At 35.0% G+C, this 17,582-nt stretch overlaps 1 protein-coding gene across 1 annotated transcript; it reads right to left on the reverse strand.

Annotated features, from left to right (window-relative positions):
- Nucleotides 1-16,585: 16,585 nt before the first annotated feature.
- LOC149201445 (abscisic stress-ripening protein 1-like) lies at nt 16,586-17,071 on the reverse strand. The gene is made up of 2 exons (XM_089401278.1): nt 16,925-17,071; nt 16,586-16,807 (listed from the first exon to the last, which is right to left on the reverse strand). Exons 1-2 carry the CDS (start codon nt 17,069-17,071, stop codon nt 16,646-16,648), a joined length of 309 nt encoding a protein of 102 aa, XP_089257404.1. The 3' UTR covers nt 16,586-16,645.
- Between the last annotated feature and the right edge of the window lie 511 nt (nt 17,072-17,582).

A 17,582-nucleotide genomic window follows, 5' to 3' on the forward strand; every position in this document is an offset into this window, starting at 1 on the left:
TATATCTTGTGTTATGTGTTGTCACATTTGTCTTATGACTTATCTTCCATTATGAATGTTAGAAAACTCAATGTGTTTGTGATTTAAGTTTCCATAATATCAGTAGTTTATATCTCTTGCTTTTTTCCTCTAGAAAATTACAAATTAGTTCACCGAGTTTTAAGGAAATCTAACATGGTATGAGAGCTTAGTTGTTTATTGAGGAACATGAACATATTTTATCTTCAAGATTAAATTATGCGATTTAGAGGAATCAAGTTATCATGTCAATTTAGTTGCTAGGGTTTTGAGTAGTGTGACGTGAATCTACTAGTGTGATTTGTATTTAACAATGTAATTTGGCAGTGTGGCATATGAGGGTATCATATATGAAGACCAATTTAATGATGCATCTAACTTTGATTTACGGAATGAAAGGATAGAAGTGGTGCTACAGGAATAAGGGGCTTGACATTTTGTTGATAATATCCCAACCACACCAATAGATCCTCAATAGTTGGCTCAGCATAGTAAAATGGATGCTGAGGAAAAAAGGACTATCCTCGAAGGAGTCAAAGACCACATTATTCCTCACCTAATTGGGAATAAGAAATCCAAATAAATGTGGACTACAATAATAATTCTTTATAAAGGTTCGAGTGAGGCCAGAAAGCTGGTACTGAACGACAAGCTCAGGACAATTAAAATATCTAACTCAGATTCAGTGGTTTCTTTCCTTAACAAGTTTCCCAAAGTAAGGGAAATGTTGTCTAATGGGGGTGAGATAGTTCAAGAAAGGGAACTAGTAAATTTTGTTGTTTTGTGTTTCACCAAATCATGGCAAGCCTACACATTTGGGATATGTGCTTGAGAAAACTTTGTAGATTGGACGAATTTGTGGGTTGACTATTTCCAAGGGGAGATTCATAGATAAAATCTAGTTGCATCTCATGTTAAACAGAAGTAAGATCAAGAAATTTTCACTTTAGGCCAGAAAGGGACCAGGTATAAGGATAAAAAGGGTAATGTTTGTAGGGAGTTGGGTACCAATGGAGAGAATAAGAACAAATATCACAGCAAGATCAAGTATTTCTCGTGCCACCAGTTTGGGCATTACACTACTAAATTCACTAAGAGAAAGAAAGGGTACAAGAAGGACCACATAGAAACATTTGCAGAGGTTTTAAGTTTGATACAACCACAACATTTATTAGAAAAGGAGGGCGTGACTCAGGAAGTGATATTAGAGAGTTGCTGCATAGGTGCATGGGAGTTGGTGGCAATTCAGTTGAGCACATGTAGGTGTGAAAGAGAAGTGAAGGAAAAGTGAGGGTTTTGGCAGATTGTAGACCTCAACATTTGAGAATAATAAATTGAGTGAGATTCGAGCATCTATAGCTAAGTGAAATGGTCCATTCACACGTGCATGTAGGAGAGAGAAAGTGTGCTCGCATGTGTGGATCAAATTGCTGGTTTGTGCAGGAATTTTGTAGATCCAATAGCCATGAAGGGAATCGATTTAACTAAGGTGTGGACGAGTATTTTACTTGTGGTAAACTAGGAATTTTTCCCTTGTAGTTCTTAGATGAAAATCCTTTGCTGGAGATTAGAATAATAGAATACACACAACGTTGTAGTTTTCCAGGAATTGGGGTGTCCTAGGTATATCTTGTGTTTTTATGTATTGACATGTTTGTCTTCTAATTTACCTTTTGTTGTGCATGTTAGAAAACTCAATGCATTTGTGATTTAAGTTTCTAGAACATTTTTTCTTTATATTTCTAGATTTTTACCCTTGGAAAATTACAAATAAATTTATTAGGTATTAAGGAAATATAACACTTTTAAGTTTATTTATACTAACATTATTATCTGATATTAACATTAATAATAACAATATTATCCTTACATAAATATTATTATATTAAAAATATTAAGTATATATGTGTGTGTTATAATTAATAAATTAATATTAACAATGGAACATTGTTAATCTTATTGTTAATATTAGTGATAATTATGATGGTTTGTTAGTATTAATTTCCTTCCTCATTTCTTATATGTATTGATAATAATATCATCATCAACATTATTATTATTAATGTTAACACTATGACCTTAATGTTATCGATAATAGTAATATTAATAATACCACTAATATATTAAATAACATTAATAACAACATTATAATAGTATAAAAACATTATTACATTAAAGTAAAATGAATTATTACTTGTAACAATAACATGACTGATTACATATAATAATATTATTACATTAATCATATCAATAGTGTATTTATGTTATAATTAATGTATCATTGTTAATAACTTAACATTGTATTAACGCTAATAATAATTGTATTATTGGTAATGCTATTAATGCTAATAATAATGCATTAACATGGTTAATGCATAGGTGCATGGGAGTTGAAGTGAGATCATCTACAGCGAAGTGCAACGGTGCATTCACACGTGCATGTAGGAGAGAAAAGGTGTGTTTGCATGTGTGGATCAAATTGTTGGTTTGTGCAGGAATTTTGTAGATCCAATAGTTATGAAGGGAATCGATTTAGTTAAAGAGTGGACGAGTATTTGAATTTTTCCTTTGTAATTCTTAAATGAAAATCCTTTGTTGGAGACTAGAATAATAGAATACACACAAAGTTGCAGTTTTCGTGGACTTGGGGTGTCCTAGGTATATCTTGTGTTTTTATGTATTGATGTGTTTGTCTTCTAATTTATCTTTTGTTGTGCATGTTAGAAAACTCAGTGCATTTGTGATTTAAGTTTCTAGAACATTTGTTGTTTATATTTCTAGATTTTTACCCTTGGAAAATTACAAATAAATTTATTGGGTTAAGGAAATATAACACTTTTAAGTTTATTTATACTAACATTATTATTGTTATTAATATTATATTAATAATAACAATATTATCCTTACATAAATATTATTATATTAAAAACATTAAGTGTATATGTGTGTTATAATTAATAAATTAATATTAATGTTGATTTGTTGGGGCGGGCTTTCTCCTTGCTTGTCTTGAGAGTTGTTTCTTTCTTCCCTGATTTCTTGTGACTTAGAGTTTTCTCTAGAATATTCTTCTTTGATGATAGTGTAGTGTTCTTTTTGTGCTCCTTCCCACCATGTAGATCTGTGGTGGTTTTTTCTAGCAAAATTTTTCTCAGAGGCTTTTGGGCAATTTTTGGCTAGATGCCCTGTCTCAAAGCAGGATCGACATCTGAAGAGGACACTTTCATAATCAAGTTTCTGGTTCCACACATAGTCTTTACTTGTTAAGTTTATTTCAGCTACGAATCCGGCACTGAAGTCCATTTCCGCACAGATTCGTGCATAGGTGGTTCTGGCATATTCCTCTGTTTCTGGGCATCTGCAGTAAAATTTCCCAATAGCATTTTCGATGGCTTTTAGCGAGGAGAGATAATCTTATTATCAATATTAGTGATAATGATGATGGTTTATTAGTATTAATTTCCTTCCTCGTTACTTATATGTATTAATAACAATATCATCATCAACATTATTATTATTAATGTTAACACTACGACCTAAATGTTATTAATAATAACAATATTAATAATACCACTAATATATTTAATAACATTAACAACAACATTATAATAGTATAAAAACATTATCACATTAAAGTAAAATGAATTATTACATGTAATAATAACATGACTAGTTACATATAATAATATTATTACATTAATCATATCAATAGTTATAATTAATGTATCATTGTTAATGCTAATAATAATTGTATTATTGGTAATATTAATGTCATTATTAAATATTATTAATAACATCAATACTAATAATAATTCTAATGTTATTCTTAACATTAATAAAACTTTATTATAATAAAACTAGCATAGATTCATCTTAAGTGGGGATCTAACATGAGTTTCGAGGGATCAAATTTTTTCACGTGGAAACTTAGTTTAGAGTGCAAAAAATAATGTGTAATTTTTCATTGTTTAAATTTTATTTTTTAATGTTATAGAGATTACATTACTTAAACTTGTAATTCCAAAAGATCTTTGCTAGATTTTGACAAACAAACATATACCTAATAAAGTGTTAAAGCTTAAAATGCATAGACCACTTCAAATGTTTTAACCAAAAAAAACTTATAGTTTTCAATAAGTTTATATGATATTCATTATTTTTTAAAACAATATATAAAATGTTTTAAACATAACATGTGCATTGAGTGATTTTATTAGGCCACATTAAAATGGTTTTTTGGGTTATTAATATATTTTTAATTCATATTAAAATACTTTATTCGTGGATCTGTCTTCCCCCCCCCCAAAGCCTCCTGCCCCTTTCAAATTCAACCCATCCTGGCTTCAAGATCCATCTTACAACATTCTTTTTAAGGAAACGTGGATCCACCCGGACAAAAATGCAAGAGAGGACAAAAGCTTCCTGTTCATGGAGAATCTTAAAAGATTGAAAAAAGCGACTATATCCTGGGCAAAGGACAAGAAGTTGAAACAGAATGAAGAACTGTTTAAAATCAGGGAGGAGTTGAAGAAATTGGAGAGTATTGAGGAGGATGGTTATGTCTCGTAGGCCTCAAAGGATAGAATCCTTCACCTGGAGAAGCTTCAAAACAAAATTCTCTTAGACAAGGAAGAAGAACGGAGGCTCAAGAGTAGGGCAATATGGTTAAAATCAGGAGATGAAAATACTAGTTTTTTTCACAACTATGCAAAAGGAAGAAAATATGTAAATACCATTTGGAGCCTTAAAGATGAAGAAGGAAGGGAGGCCATTTCTTTTTCAGACCTCTCGGGTTTAGGAAAGAGCCATTTTCAGAGAATTTTCTCAGATCCGGGAGAGGCCATCATAGCAGAAGTCATTAGGACAGCTCAACGTTTTCCAAGATTTGTAGAGGAGGTAGAAGCAGAAGAGCTATCAATACCTGTTTCCAAGGAGGAGGTTGAAGCAGAGATGAAAATAATGGCCAAAGACAAAAGTCCTGGTCCTGATGGTTGGACCATCGAACTCTTCCTCTATTTCTTTGACCTTATAGGCTCTGAAATCACTGATTTAGTAGAAGAATCAAGACAGAAAGGAGAAGTCTACAGGCCTTTTAATTCAACCTTTATAGCTATCATTCCAAAGAAGGATGATCCAGAGACTTTTGAAGATTTTAGACTGATCCCCCTGTGTAATTGTATTTACAAAATCATTGCCAAGGTGATAGCTATCAGAATTGTTCCTATCTTGTCAAGAAACATATCAATGGAACAATTTGGTTTTCTAGATGGAAGACAAATTCATGAAGCCATTGGAGTAGCTCAGGAGGTAATTCATAGTGTCAGAAAAAAGAAAAAGAAGGGTGCGGTTCTAAAAATAGACCTATCCAAAGCATATGACCGAATCAACTGGCTTTATCTCTGGATGCTGCTAACTCATTTGGGATTTAACTATTATTTCACCAGCTGGATTATGGGATGTCTTACAAATGTCAGCTTTGTTGTTCTGATCAATGGAGCAGCCTCCCCTTTTTTCAATAGCCAAAGAGGCCTTAGGCAGGGCTGCCCTTTATCTCCTCTCCTGTTCCTGCTAGTGGCAGAAGGTCTGAGCAGATTGATTCACAAAGCCAGAAGAGAGGAGAAGGCAAAAGGTATAGAGGTAGCAATAAACCTTTTCATCACTCATCTGCTTTTTGTCGATGACATTTTGATTTTATCAAATGGAACATCTAACGAAATTAAGGAGTTTAAAAGCATTTTTGATCTCCTTTTGAAAGCTACTGGAATGCAGATAAACTCTAGGAAATCTCAAGTTTGTGTGGCAGATATTGACAAAAGAGAAAGAGCCATAATGACCAATCTTTTTTCTTTCCCTCTTCAGCCTCTGGACACCCCTCTCAAATACTTGGGTTTCTGGCTAAAGCCAGTAGCATACAAGAAAGAGGATTGGAACTGGCTCATAGAAAAGACAGAAGCCAGAATCAATCATTGGAGTTTCAGGTGGCTTTCCAGAGCAGGCAGATTGACCCTCATCAAATCAGTCTTGTTAGCCATCCCAGTATACTAGGCAACTTTAACTTGGGTCCCCAAAGGAGTGTTGGAGAAAATCAGAAGGATTTGTTGCAGATTTTTATGGGCTGGTTCAAAAGAAAATTCTGTTCTTCCCTGGGTGGCATGGGATAAGCTGGCTAGGCCAAAAGAATGGGGAGGGTGGGGAATTAAAAGACTCCCTGAGTTTAGTCTATCCCTGGCAGCTAAATCCGGCTGGAGACTAATCTCGATGGAGAATCTTTGGACAAAGGTGGTTAAAAGAAAGTATATAGACCCAGTTCCTTTGGAAGACTGGATTCGGAGCCAGGAAAAGAAAAAGAAGAATATCTCAGTCATTTGGAAGGCCACGTTGGAGGCATTCTCTGTGATAGAACAAGGTCTGGCTTGGAAAGTGGGAGATGGAAGTCATATTAGAATCGGCAGGGACCCCTGGGTAGGTTGTAATGAAGCTTTTGCCTTGTCACCTGGTTTTCTCAGACATCTTGACAGCAAAGGAATTTTTACACTAAACCAGGTGGAGAAAGTAGGCCATTCTACCATATGGGGACAGGCTTGGAAAAATGATGAAGATTTAGGTATAAATATCAGATGGAAGAACGAATGGGCTTCTTTCACTCAAGAGCTCCATCGTTCTCATGTCAGGCTTAAAAACGAACCTGACCTGCTGATCTGGGCGCAGGGGAAAACTGGAGAATACTCCCCAAAAGATGGATACACTTACTTAATGAAACAGAAAGGCTGGGGAATTCCCGAGTGGTGGTCGAAAAATATTTGGAAGCTAAAAAGCCCAGCAAAGGCCAGGATTTTCCTATGGTGCATGCTAAAAAGAAAAATCCCAACCTGGGACAATTTACAAGCCAGATACTTAGTTGGTCCAGGAAGATGTCCATTATGCAAATCAGATGAGGAATCTATAAGACATCTTTTTACATCATGTACAGTTTCTTTAAAGATATGGGAAGAGCTAACCTGCTTGCTCAATGTAAAGGCACAGTGGGGGTCAGATCCTTTGGAAGAAGCCTGGAGGAAATGGTGGCAGAACTACCCGGAAGGAAACATGAGAAACCTACCTCTTATATATTTTTGGGGTGTGTGGCTTGCAAGAAAAAAAAGTCTATTTCAAGAAAAGACCATCCCTACATCCTTCATAGCCATAAACTGCGCAGCTATATATTCTGCTATCCTGGCCCCTGAAGCAAAAATTCCACCAAACTGTGACAAGCCTGTTATTATCAAGGAGGGCATTCCTTCGGCCTTTTTTGATGGAGCATCCCAGAATAACAAGGCAGGAGCTGGGCTATGCATTCATATGAACTCTGAGCACTCCTTAAAAGCTTCTGTAGGACTAGGCCCTGGGTCAAACAATTATGCTGAGTTGTCTGCTCTGCGCCTTCTCCTTTGCTGGTTACTACAAAGAAACATCTCCACAATTCAAATCTTCGGTGATTCTCTGAATGTCATAAAATGGGTTAATGGGAATGCATCTTGTCAAAACCAGATTCTGAAGACCCTTTTAGAAGAAATTTTGCTTTTAAAGTCCTCTTTTAACAGCTTTAACATCTGTCATATTTACAGGGATAAAAACAAAGAAGTAGATCAACTTTCTAAAGCTGGTTTACAGCAAGATATGGGCAGCTGGACAATAGAGGAACACAGTCAGGGGCAGCAAACCACTTCTCATCAGCCCCCTTTTGCTCCTCCTCAGTGAGCGCGGATCGTCTTCCTTCTTTTTGCTTATAGTTTTCATGGGCATAATGTATATCTGTTACAGTTTTCCTATATATTTTTGTAAATTTTGCATGAGCTCTACAAAACAGAAACTTCAAAAATCTTTTTTATACTTTTCAGATGTATTTAAAAAGGTTTTTATGGACAGTCATGTAAGGGGTTGTTTTCCTTCACTGAAGGAGACCCCAATGTATGCACCAGGTATATTATGTACTTAAGCCTCCTGAAGAGAGGAAGTCTAGACAGTTACTGTTTCGCAGTATCAGGACATACTCAAGCATCCACACTCAGTCAAAATAGGACTGAGTTTTTGTTTTTTACTTTCAAGTAGACCAAATCAGCACAATGTGAGCCATCAGATCTGCTCAAAGTTACTACAGAATGTAAACTTTTTATTTTGTTTAATAAAAAGTTTTGCTTTTTTCTTCGGAAAAAAAATAAAAAATACTTTATTCGTAAACCACATTGGATATTTTGTTACATACAACATTCAAATAATTTCTTTTAACACTTTTTTCTATATATAGGGATATATAAAGTTGATATCAACAAAAATTAGTTAATGTAGATCATCAAATTGTTTTTTCTTTAAATCATGTATTAAAATATTTTTAAAAAGTGTAAGGTTTAAGCATCTTACTCACACATTTTTTTAATTCTAATTAGTTTACATGAAATTATATTCGTTTATATTCACAACTAATTAAACACGCATAGCATATAATTTTTTCCCTTTTATTATAGTTGACCTTGTTTTTCTATTTATATAATATTTTATTTTCATTTACAAAGGAACACATGTCGACATAGTTCCACATCGCCGACATAGTTACACATCGCCTTCACACTCAGTTGTAGAATGAGCCTCAATAAGTGAATTATTAATGTTGTTAATATTGTTAAATTTTTTAATAATATATTTGATTTATTAATGTAACATGATAAATTTATTAATCTTATTAATGGCATTATTAGAATTGTTTTTATTAATATTATATTTTTAATAATATTGTTATTTTTTTGTAGGCAAGTAGGAAATATTATATTACCAAAAATATTTTGCATAGAGTACATTGTGAGAAGAACTATAAAAGTATAGTTGAAATGAGGAGAAGTATGCAAAGTGCTAATTCTAGATTGAAAAGAGATAGAGATCGATCATGTCCTATGAAAGGGAAACTAGTTGGTCCTTTAGTATGAGCAAATATATGGTTGGAAATCATCGGCCATACAAAAATGTAGATAGGACAAATAAAACTAAACAAAGACCACCCAAAAGGGATACCTACTAGTGTGACCATAGAAACTTAAACAACATAATAATCTAAAGAAATACTTTGTCAAATAAAGCATATTGGGAGACCTCATCAATGTGTTTACTTCCCTCTGGAACTATTTGGCGCTTTTGTGCTTTGTTGTGGTCTTCTTCGCCTACTGCAACATTTCTAGGTGTACCCTTTTATCCATTTTCTTCGATGATAAAGCAGCGATAGGAAAATGTTTTTTCCTCAAAGGGTTCTGCTTCAGTGGTGTGGTTTACACTTGTGGGAGACTTCAGCTAATTATCAGCCTTTTATTGAGGTTTTTCGCTGGGAAATGATCCTTGGACAACAATGCCTTTTCCTTTCACTTTTGCCACTAGAGGAGAAGGGAGAGGATGGGAACCAGGTTGGTGTGTGGAATTAAATCAATAGAGCTTTCGATGGAGTTAGTGGTTGCCAAATTTAGAGGAACATGAGGTAAATCAATGCCTATGGCCATGGGTAGATTGGATAGCGTTAGATGGGTATTGTTGAATTGAATACCCACCTATGCCATCCATCGTTCTACTTTTCCCTCGCCCTCCAACATCCAAATATGGTGCACAAATTTTTTTTTAACTTCCCAATGACCATCACCTAAACACCTACACTCAGCCTCCATCGAAGCCACCATGATGCATATCTAGGCTAGTATATCGAAGTCAAACAATTCTACATTTTCATTGTGCTAGGTAGAGTGGGGTGAATTCCCTCATCCTCATCCTTCGCGTCTCTCTCTACCCTTTTCTCTAAACATATTTCATAGATGAGAGTCATTGAACCAAGAGCATTGGCTTCTGATATTTTTGGAAGAGAAAACAATGTTTTTGCTGCTTTTGTCAACACCTACCTCCTGGAAGATGGAATGGAGGTGGAAATAAAGGGATTGAGACATACACATTAACCGGAACATGAGATCCAATTTAAGACCTATCGTGAGGAATCAAGATGATTTTGAGGGGAATGTTCCACAAAACCTAAATTAATTGAGACATATCTCACTTGGAGGAATTTTGCGATGCATGATTGCAACCTCGACACTTTATTGATTACAGGCTTGATTGTTGTCCGGAAAGACCTAACAAATAATCATAAATCAAAATAGCATCCAAATCAAGGAGTTACAAATATTATTATTAATAATATTATTAGCATTTTTGTTTTAAGCTTGGGAGGACTACATCTTCATCATGTCCGATATATCATCCTAATAGGGGAAGGGAATTAAACTATTAACTTCACGTCAAAGAGTGCCTTAACATCCTAATCGGGAGAGGGAATTAAACTGTTAACTTCACATCAAAGAGTGCGTTAACATCCTAATCGGGGGAGGGAATTAAACTATTAACTTCACATCAAAAACCGCCTTAACATAGCGCTCAATCACCATTTATCCAAAACCCATAAACAATAATATTATTAATATTAATATCAATAACATTATTAATAATAGAACTAAATATTAAAAATAATTCTGTAATATTAAAATAAAAATTAATAATACAACAAAGTTTATTTTAATATTAACAATTATTTTAAACCTAAAATAAATAATACATCAAATAAAATCTTAATATTTCACCATTTAAAAGTTAAAACCAGCTAAAACCTAAACCTTGATACAAGAAAACCCTCATGGTTATTTTCACTTCTTCAACAACAAACCGCATAAGGAAGCCACCAAATAACCACATTTAACCACTTAAAACCTTTATGCAAGGAAAACCCTAATGGTAGCATTTCTCCGGGTTTCTTCAACAACGAAACCCCATGAAGCCATCAAAGAACCACATTTAATGATTTTTATTGCGTTTATCCATGCCCATGCCTAACCACTAAACCTAGTAGAGGAAGATGTGACTCGAATACGTTTGATAAGGCAAAGTTGGAATAAAAAAGGTTGAATACAACTATGGAAAAACACAGAAGAGTCAAAGAGACAAAAGATGGAAGCAAATTGTTGAAATAAAGTAAAAATAAAGCTTAGAACGTGCGATTTACTCAAGCACTGCTATTTGGACATTTCAAGCATGATAGGACAAACCATTGCTTATAATGTAATTACCTATCAAAACATAACACTTATATATAACCTTCAAAGGAAATGTTATATCATTTAATTTTTTATAATATATTTAAATTATATATATTATTTAAAATAAAATTTCCCAACATAAAAAATTATATATATTTATAAATTATAATTATTTATTTTTTCAAATATAAATTTATTAAACATATTAAGATTTATATGTTTATAAATTGTAATTATTTGTATTGAAATCTAAATATCTGTGAATTGTGTCTTTTAGCAAGTTTTTTTTCCATATTTAAGTGTATATTGATTTTTGAAAAGGCAAAATAAGAAATTAAATTTAAGAAAAAAGAAGCTGCAATAGTGAAATTCAACAACCCTTGTCACAACGCATACCAATCGTCACAAGAACCAAGTGAAGGCACAACACACCCATAGAGCCGATCCAGTCCATAGCAATGCAAGATTGAATTCCAAATACCTTCGGTAGGTGTGATAGACCGTGTTTTCAAACCCAAGGCCAGTACGAAGGGTGGGCCGAAAAACATAAATCACATTAAAACCTCACACCAAAACCCTGCCACTGTTTAATTCGAAAAATGATAAGAGTTAAACAGTCGCTGCTACGTATTCCTCCTCAGGATCGCCACCAATTTTTGGTATCAAAGCAGTTTGTTCCTTCCTCTTAGTAACGATGGAGGTAGGAAGAAGGGGTTAAGGTAGAGCCATCAGAAGAGTAGCAGATGAAGGGTTACGAGAAGAAATTAGGACTTTAACTACATGTTTGGCAGCAGTGGAAGCAGGAAGGTGTAGAGACCTGGAAGGTGGGGATGACAGTGAGGAGGAAAACACAGCCATGATGGATGGGTCAAATGAAGAAGGACTAGAGATTAAACTATTGAGGTCAGTTTTGTTGGCTAGTAGCAAGCCAAGACCAGAGCTCTCTAATTATGATGGTAGTTTGTCCACAAAGGCATTGTTAGACTTGATAAGTGAGCTAGATAAATATTTTGAATATGAAGAAATCAAAGAAGGCAAGAGGATCAGGTATGTTGTAACCAAGTTGAAGGGACATGCAGCACTATGGTGGGACAATGTACAAGCAGAAAGGATGAGTTTGAACAAACCATTGATTAAAAAATGGGACAGGATGATTGCTAAAATGAAGAGCAAATTTCTGCCTAAAGATTATCAAATTGCCCTTTATAGACAAGTACAGAACCTGAGGCAAATAATGATGAACGTAAACGAATATACTGAAGAATTTTATAAAGTAAACCTGAGAGCTGGTTATGTTGAAGATACCCCTGAGAAAACAAAGAGGTTTGTAAATGGTCTACGAATGGAGATCCTAGACGAAATTATTATTCTTTCCCCTAAGACCATAGAGGAAGCCTATCAAAGTTCTTTGAAGCTGGAGGGAAATATTGCTACGAAACAAAATGCCAGAAGAGGACGTGGTTGTGGCAGAGGTAGGGGACACTCCTTTGGCACAGGTAGAACTGCCAACAAAAATAAAGAAGGCAGTAGTTCGAAGACTTCGGGACAGGCTGAAAAGGAAGGTAACACCAGAGGAGGAAGGTTATACCAGCGAGGAAGAGCTAATGGTAGAGGCAGAGGAAATTCCTATCAGTGTTTCAAGTGTCACAAGTGGGGACATAGGTCCTTTGAATGTCTTGAAATTGAACAAACTTGATAGAGGGGAGCATATGTCGCTCAAAACGATGAAGCGGAGGCACCACTACAAGAGGTGGAAAATATGCCTGAAACTAGGGAAGCCTTGGTGTTGAACAAGGTATTATTGAAACCAACTAAGGAAGTAGCTGATCAAACACAGAGGAAAGCATTGTTCCGAACTGTGTGCAAGCCGCATGGGAAATGCTGCAAATTAATCATAGACAGTACTGATAATCTGGTAGCTACTGAAATGGTGGGGAAATTGGGTTTGAAGAAGTTGAAGCACCCAACTCCATATAGGGTGTCTTGGTTGCAGAAAGGTCAACTGCTGGTCGATGAGCAGTGCGAGGTAGAGTTTCATATTGGAAAGTACAAGGACAAGGTGACTTCCGATATCATGCCTATGGATGTGTGCCATATTCTGTTGGGCAAACCATGGCAGTATGATAGGAAGGTCATCGATGATGGGGAAACAAACTGTTATAAGTTTGTTAAGGATGGAATAAAGCACATGCTAGTGCCCATGAAAGAAGAGTATGCCGCCGAAACCAACGGAACAAAAGCATTACTGTTAGGTGGAAAAGAGTTTCTATGATAGATGGAGGATGATGAGGTAAAATATGCAGTTGTGCAAAGGCCAAAAGCAGTATTGATCCATACTGAAGTCAGTGACTTACCTAAAGAGGTACAGGACATGCTGCAGGAATTTAGTGATATTGTGGTAAACGATCTGCTGGACAAATTACCACCAAAGTGGAGCATTAGCCATCATATTGATTTTACTCCACGAGCTAGTTTGCTAAAAAAAGCTGCTTACTGGACCAGTCTGAAGGACAATGAAGAAATCAGGGAGCAGGTGCAGGAGTTGTTGGATAAATGACTAATTCGGGGAAGTTTAAGCCCTTGTGCAGTTCCGACTGTTTTAGCTCCCAAGAAAGGAGGTGAGTGGCGGATGTGCACTGATTCCTAGCCAATTAACAATATCACTATCAGGTATAGGTTTCCTTTACCTCGGATGGACGATATAATGGATTGTTTGAGTGGAGCAACGTACTTTTCAAAGATAGACCTGAAAAGCGTCTACCTCCAAATCAAGATTTGAGAAGGTGACGAATAGAAGACAACTTTCAAGACTAATGAAGGCTTATATGAATGACTAGTTAGGCCATTTGGATTGAACAATGCCCCCATCACGTTCGGTTTGATGAATGAGATTCTGAAGAAATTCATTGGTAAATTTGTGATTATATATCTGGATGATATACTTATATTCAACCAGACAAAGGAAGAGCATTTTTGACATGTAAAGTATGTATTGGAAAAATTGCAGCAAAATAGATTACTAATAAATTTGAAGAAATGTCTTTTTTTCAAGAAAGAATTAATAATTAGATCCCGATGCAATGTAAGGAAATGCAGACAATGACTTTTACCCACTTACAATACTCAAATTGCTGAGCAGATTAGATTACATGAATGAATGGTATGGAATTAGTCCGGTATATATATAGCCAGAGTTGAACATTAAACACGCTATACCGTGTGGAAACAGCGTTCACGCGTGTGCGGTTTCCAAATGGCCGGTGCACCTGCATGGTCTCTCCTTATCCAATAGAGAAGACCGACGAGTTAGGTGTGTTTGATCGGAGGTGCGCTAATTTGACACCGTTAACCGAATGGGAGGAAGGTGTGTTTGATCGGAGGTGCGCTAATTTGACATCGTTAACCGAATGGACAACGCGTTCGTGCAGTTTCCAGAGTGGCTGCGCGACCACATACCTTGTGCTTATCAGAAGGTGAATGATGACGAGGACGGTGACATTGTGAAGTAACGAATATTAAAAGATATATCATTTAATTTTTTATAATATATTTAAATTAGATATATTATTTAAAATAAAATTTCCCAACATAAAAAATTATATATATTTATAAATTATAATTATTTATTTTTTCAAATATAAATTTATTAAACATATTAAGATTTATATGTTTATAAATTGTAATTATTTGTATTCAAATCTAAATATATGTGAATTGTGTCTTTTAGCAAGTTTTTTTTCTATATTTAAGTGTATATTGATTTTTGAAAAGGCAAAATAAGAAATTAAATTTAAGAAAAAAGAAGCTGCAATAGTGAAATTCAACCACCCTCGTTAAATCTAGAAGTAAGCTTCAACATTAATTATTACATATTAAGAATATTGTCAATCAATTCAACAACCCATGTTAAATACATAAGCAAGCTTCAACATTAGTTATTTCTTATCAAGAATATAGTCAATCAAGTAACCCCATAGGATTATCAACTAAGTTATTAGTTATGGAATATGATTACAAAGGCAAGGGCTCCAATTCTTCATTTATTGCTAGAAACATTGTACGCATCTTGATATTTGTAGTCTTGAGCTCTAGTGATGGCAAAATACAAGTTTCTTGGATGAGTGGTGAAGGTTTATTTTTTTTGATTAAGTGATAAGTGGTTAGTTAGTTTATTGGAGTACTAATTATACTTATTGTCTTATCCAAATAAGTTGATGTAATTCCTTGCTTCTAGTCATGTCCAGGTTGATGTAATTCCCTATTTCCTATTGTGGTTGATTTGCAAGCCAATTATATTTCACAACTTATTTTATGTGCGACTTCAAAAATCAAATTATTCTAAAAGCTGAGGCTCTTAAGCTAACACATTATTTAAAATGAAACAAATCCATGGGATGGATTAGAATGGTGAAACAATTTCTAGAAAATCATCCTTTCCTAAGTTAAAAAAATGGCACAATTGTTAAAAAAAGAAAATTAAGAATGACACAAAACCTTACGAAGAATAGCATAATTTTGAAAGAAAATTAATGAAGAATGACACAAAACCTTACCAATAGCACAATCTAAAATCATTCAATTGTTGTTACGAAATCCCGAAATTTACGAGAATCATTTCATTGTTGTTACCATAATCATTCCATTGATATCATTGGATCTTACCGAAAGTTCCACCACTCTCAGTCCCAAGCAAAAGCTCTTCCCAAACCCTCTACATAAATGCTAAAGTTACCAAGGCTAAAAACCCTAATATTCTCTCCCCAAATCTTACTCCAAGAAGCCAAACATCTAAAGGAAGAATTGAAGTTGAAATAGATTAGTGAACTAAGGACTTTTATGATGGGGCATAAATGCGCATCAGATTTTTTGGATTTTTTTATTCCAAGAGTGGAGGAGAATGAGAATGAGAGGGCAGTAGTCCACATTCCTAACGGCTAAGCCACTTGTCATGGGAAAGTGGGGAATGTGAATGAACATCTAGGCATTTGATAAAAAGACAAACATTTTATAATGGCATTTGTAAAATCAAGTTTGGAAAATATGTACTTTTTATAAAGTATTTTTTTGAATATAGTGGAATGTAATTTTCATCCATATACATGTATAGTCAATTATAAAAGACACAATCAATTTTTAATTATAAATGCATTTAGATTAAAAAAAAAACCAACCATTTTTCCCAAGTCGAAAGATATTAAGACGTATCTTTCATTCCCAATGGTATAATTAGGTTGACTAGTATGTTAAATCAGTCCTTTTAAGGAATGAAAATTTTGGACGTATGGAAATGATTGATTTCGGAATTTTGGAGGTATGGAATTGGAATGAGGTGTTGGTGGACTAAGAATCACCATACAAATAGTAATAAAAATAACAGCATCCCAATACTATAAATTATTTACGTAAAATGCTTATTAGGATCATAAAGAGATACAATGAACGAATGAAGCTGAAGCCAGTGTGAACATGACGGATGACTTTTTTCGGCGAAAGAATGAAAACTGTTTTAAAGCATAGGTACGGGGCGCAGGTGGCTAGAAATGGTGATCTTTTACTTCCTTTTTGGCTGCCTTCTTTTTGTGATGCTCGTGGAAGGCATAGCCCCCAGCTCCCACTGCAGCTGTTGCTGCAATCTCCTCCTCAATCTTGTGCCTGTGCGCGTTCTCTGGATCCTTCTTTGCTTTATGTTTCTCGTGCTGCATACCCAATGAGAGAATTAGTAATCCTATAATTGTATAGGTAAACTCTATAAAGCTGATTTAGTTTATCAACTTACTAAAAATTACAGAATAAGAGATATATATGTATAGTACCAGTGCAAACGTTCCAGCAGCGACTGCTCCTAGTTCACCTAAATGCTCCATTCGCTTATGGTGGTTCTCCTCCTTCATCGCTTTCTCGTACGGCGTCGCCTCCGAGTCGGCGTTCTGGTTCTTGTGATGGTGTTTATTCTCAGACATCCTTTCCGAAATTGATTTCAATTACAACGGTTTGAAAGGAAATTCGAAAACCACTTATATACCCTTCCAATAATCAAAACAGATTTCAATAATTAGATCCCGATGCAATGTAAGGAAATGCAGACAATGACTTTTCCTGAGCAGATTAGATTTACATGAATGAATGGTAGGGAATTAGTCCGATATATATAGCCAGGGTTGAATATTAAACACGCTATACCGTGTGGAAACAGCGTTCACGCGTGCGCGGTTTCCAAATGGCCTTCTCTCCTTATCCAATAGAGAAAACCGACGAGCAAGGTGTGTTTAGTCGGAGGTGCGCTAATTTGACATCGTTAACCGAATGGACAACGCGTTCGTGCAGTTTCCAGAGTGGCTGCGGCGACCACATAGCCTGTGCTTATCAGAAGGAAGGTACGTTTAATTGGATGGAGTAATGTGACATTGTGAAGTAACGAATATTAATAATTAATAAATTTAAATCACGCTTATAACAGGTCTACGCGGCGTG

This window comes from Pinus tabuliformis, chromosome 2_1, assembly GCF_031772625.1.
Source record: "Pinus tabuliformis cultivar Carrire ecotype Pingquan chromosome 2_1, CPIR1, whole genome shotgun sequence".
Classification (NCBI taxonomy): domain Eukaryota; kingdom Viridiplantae; phylum Streptophyta; class Pinopsida; order Pinales; family Pinaceae; genus Pinus; species Pinus tabuliformis.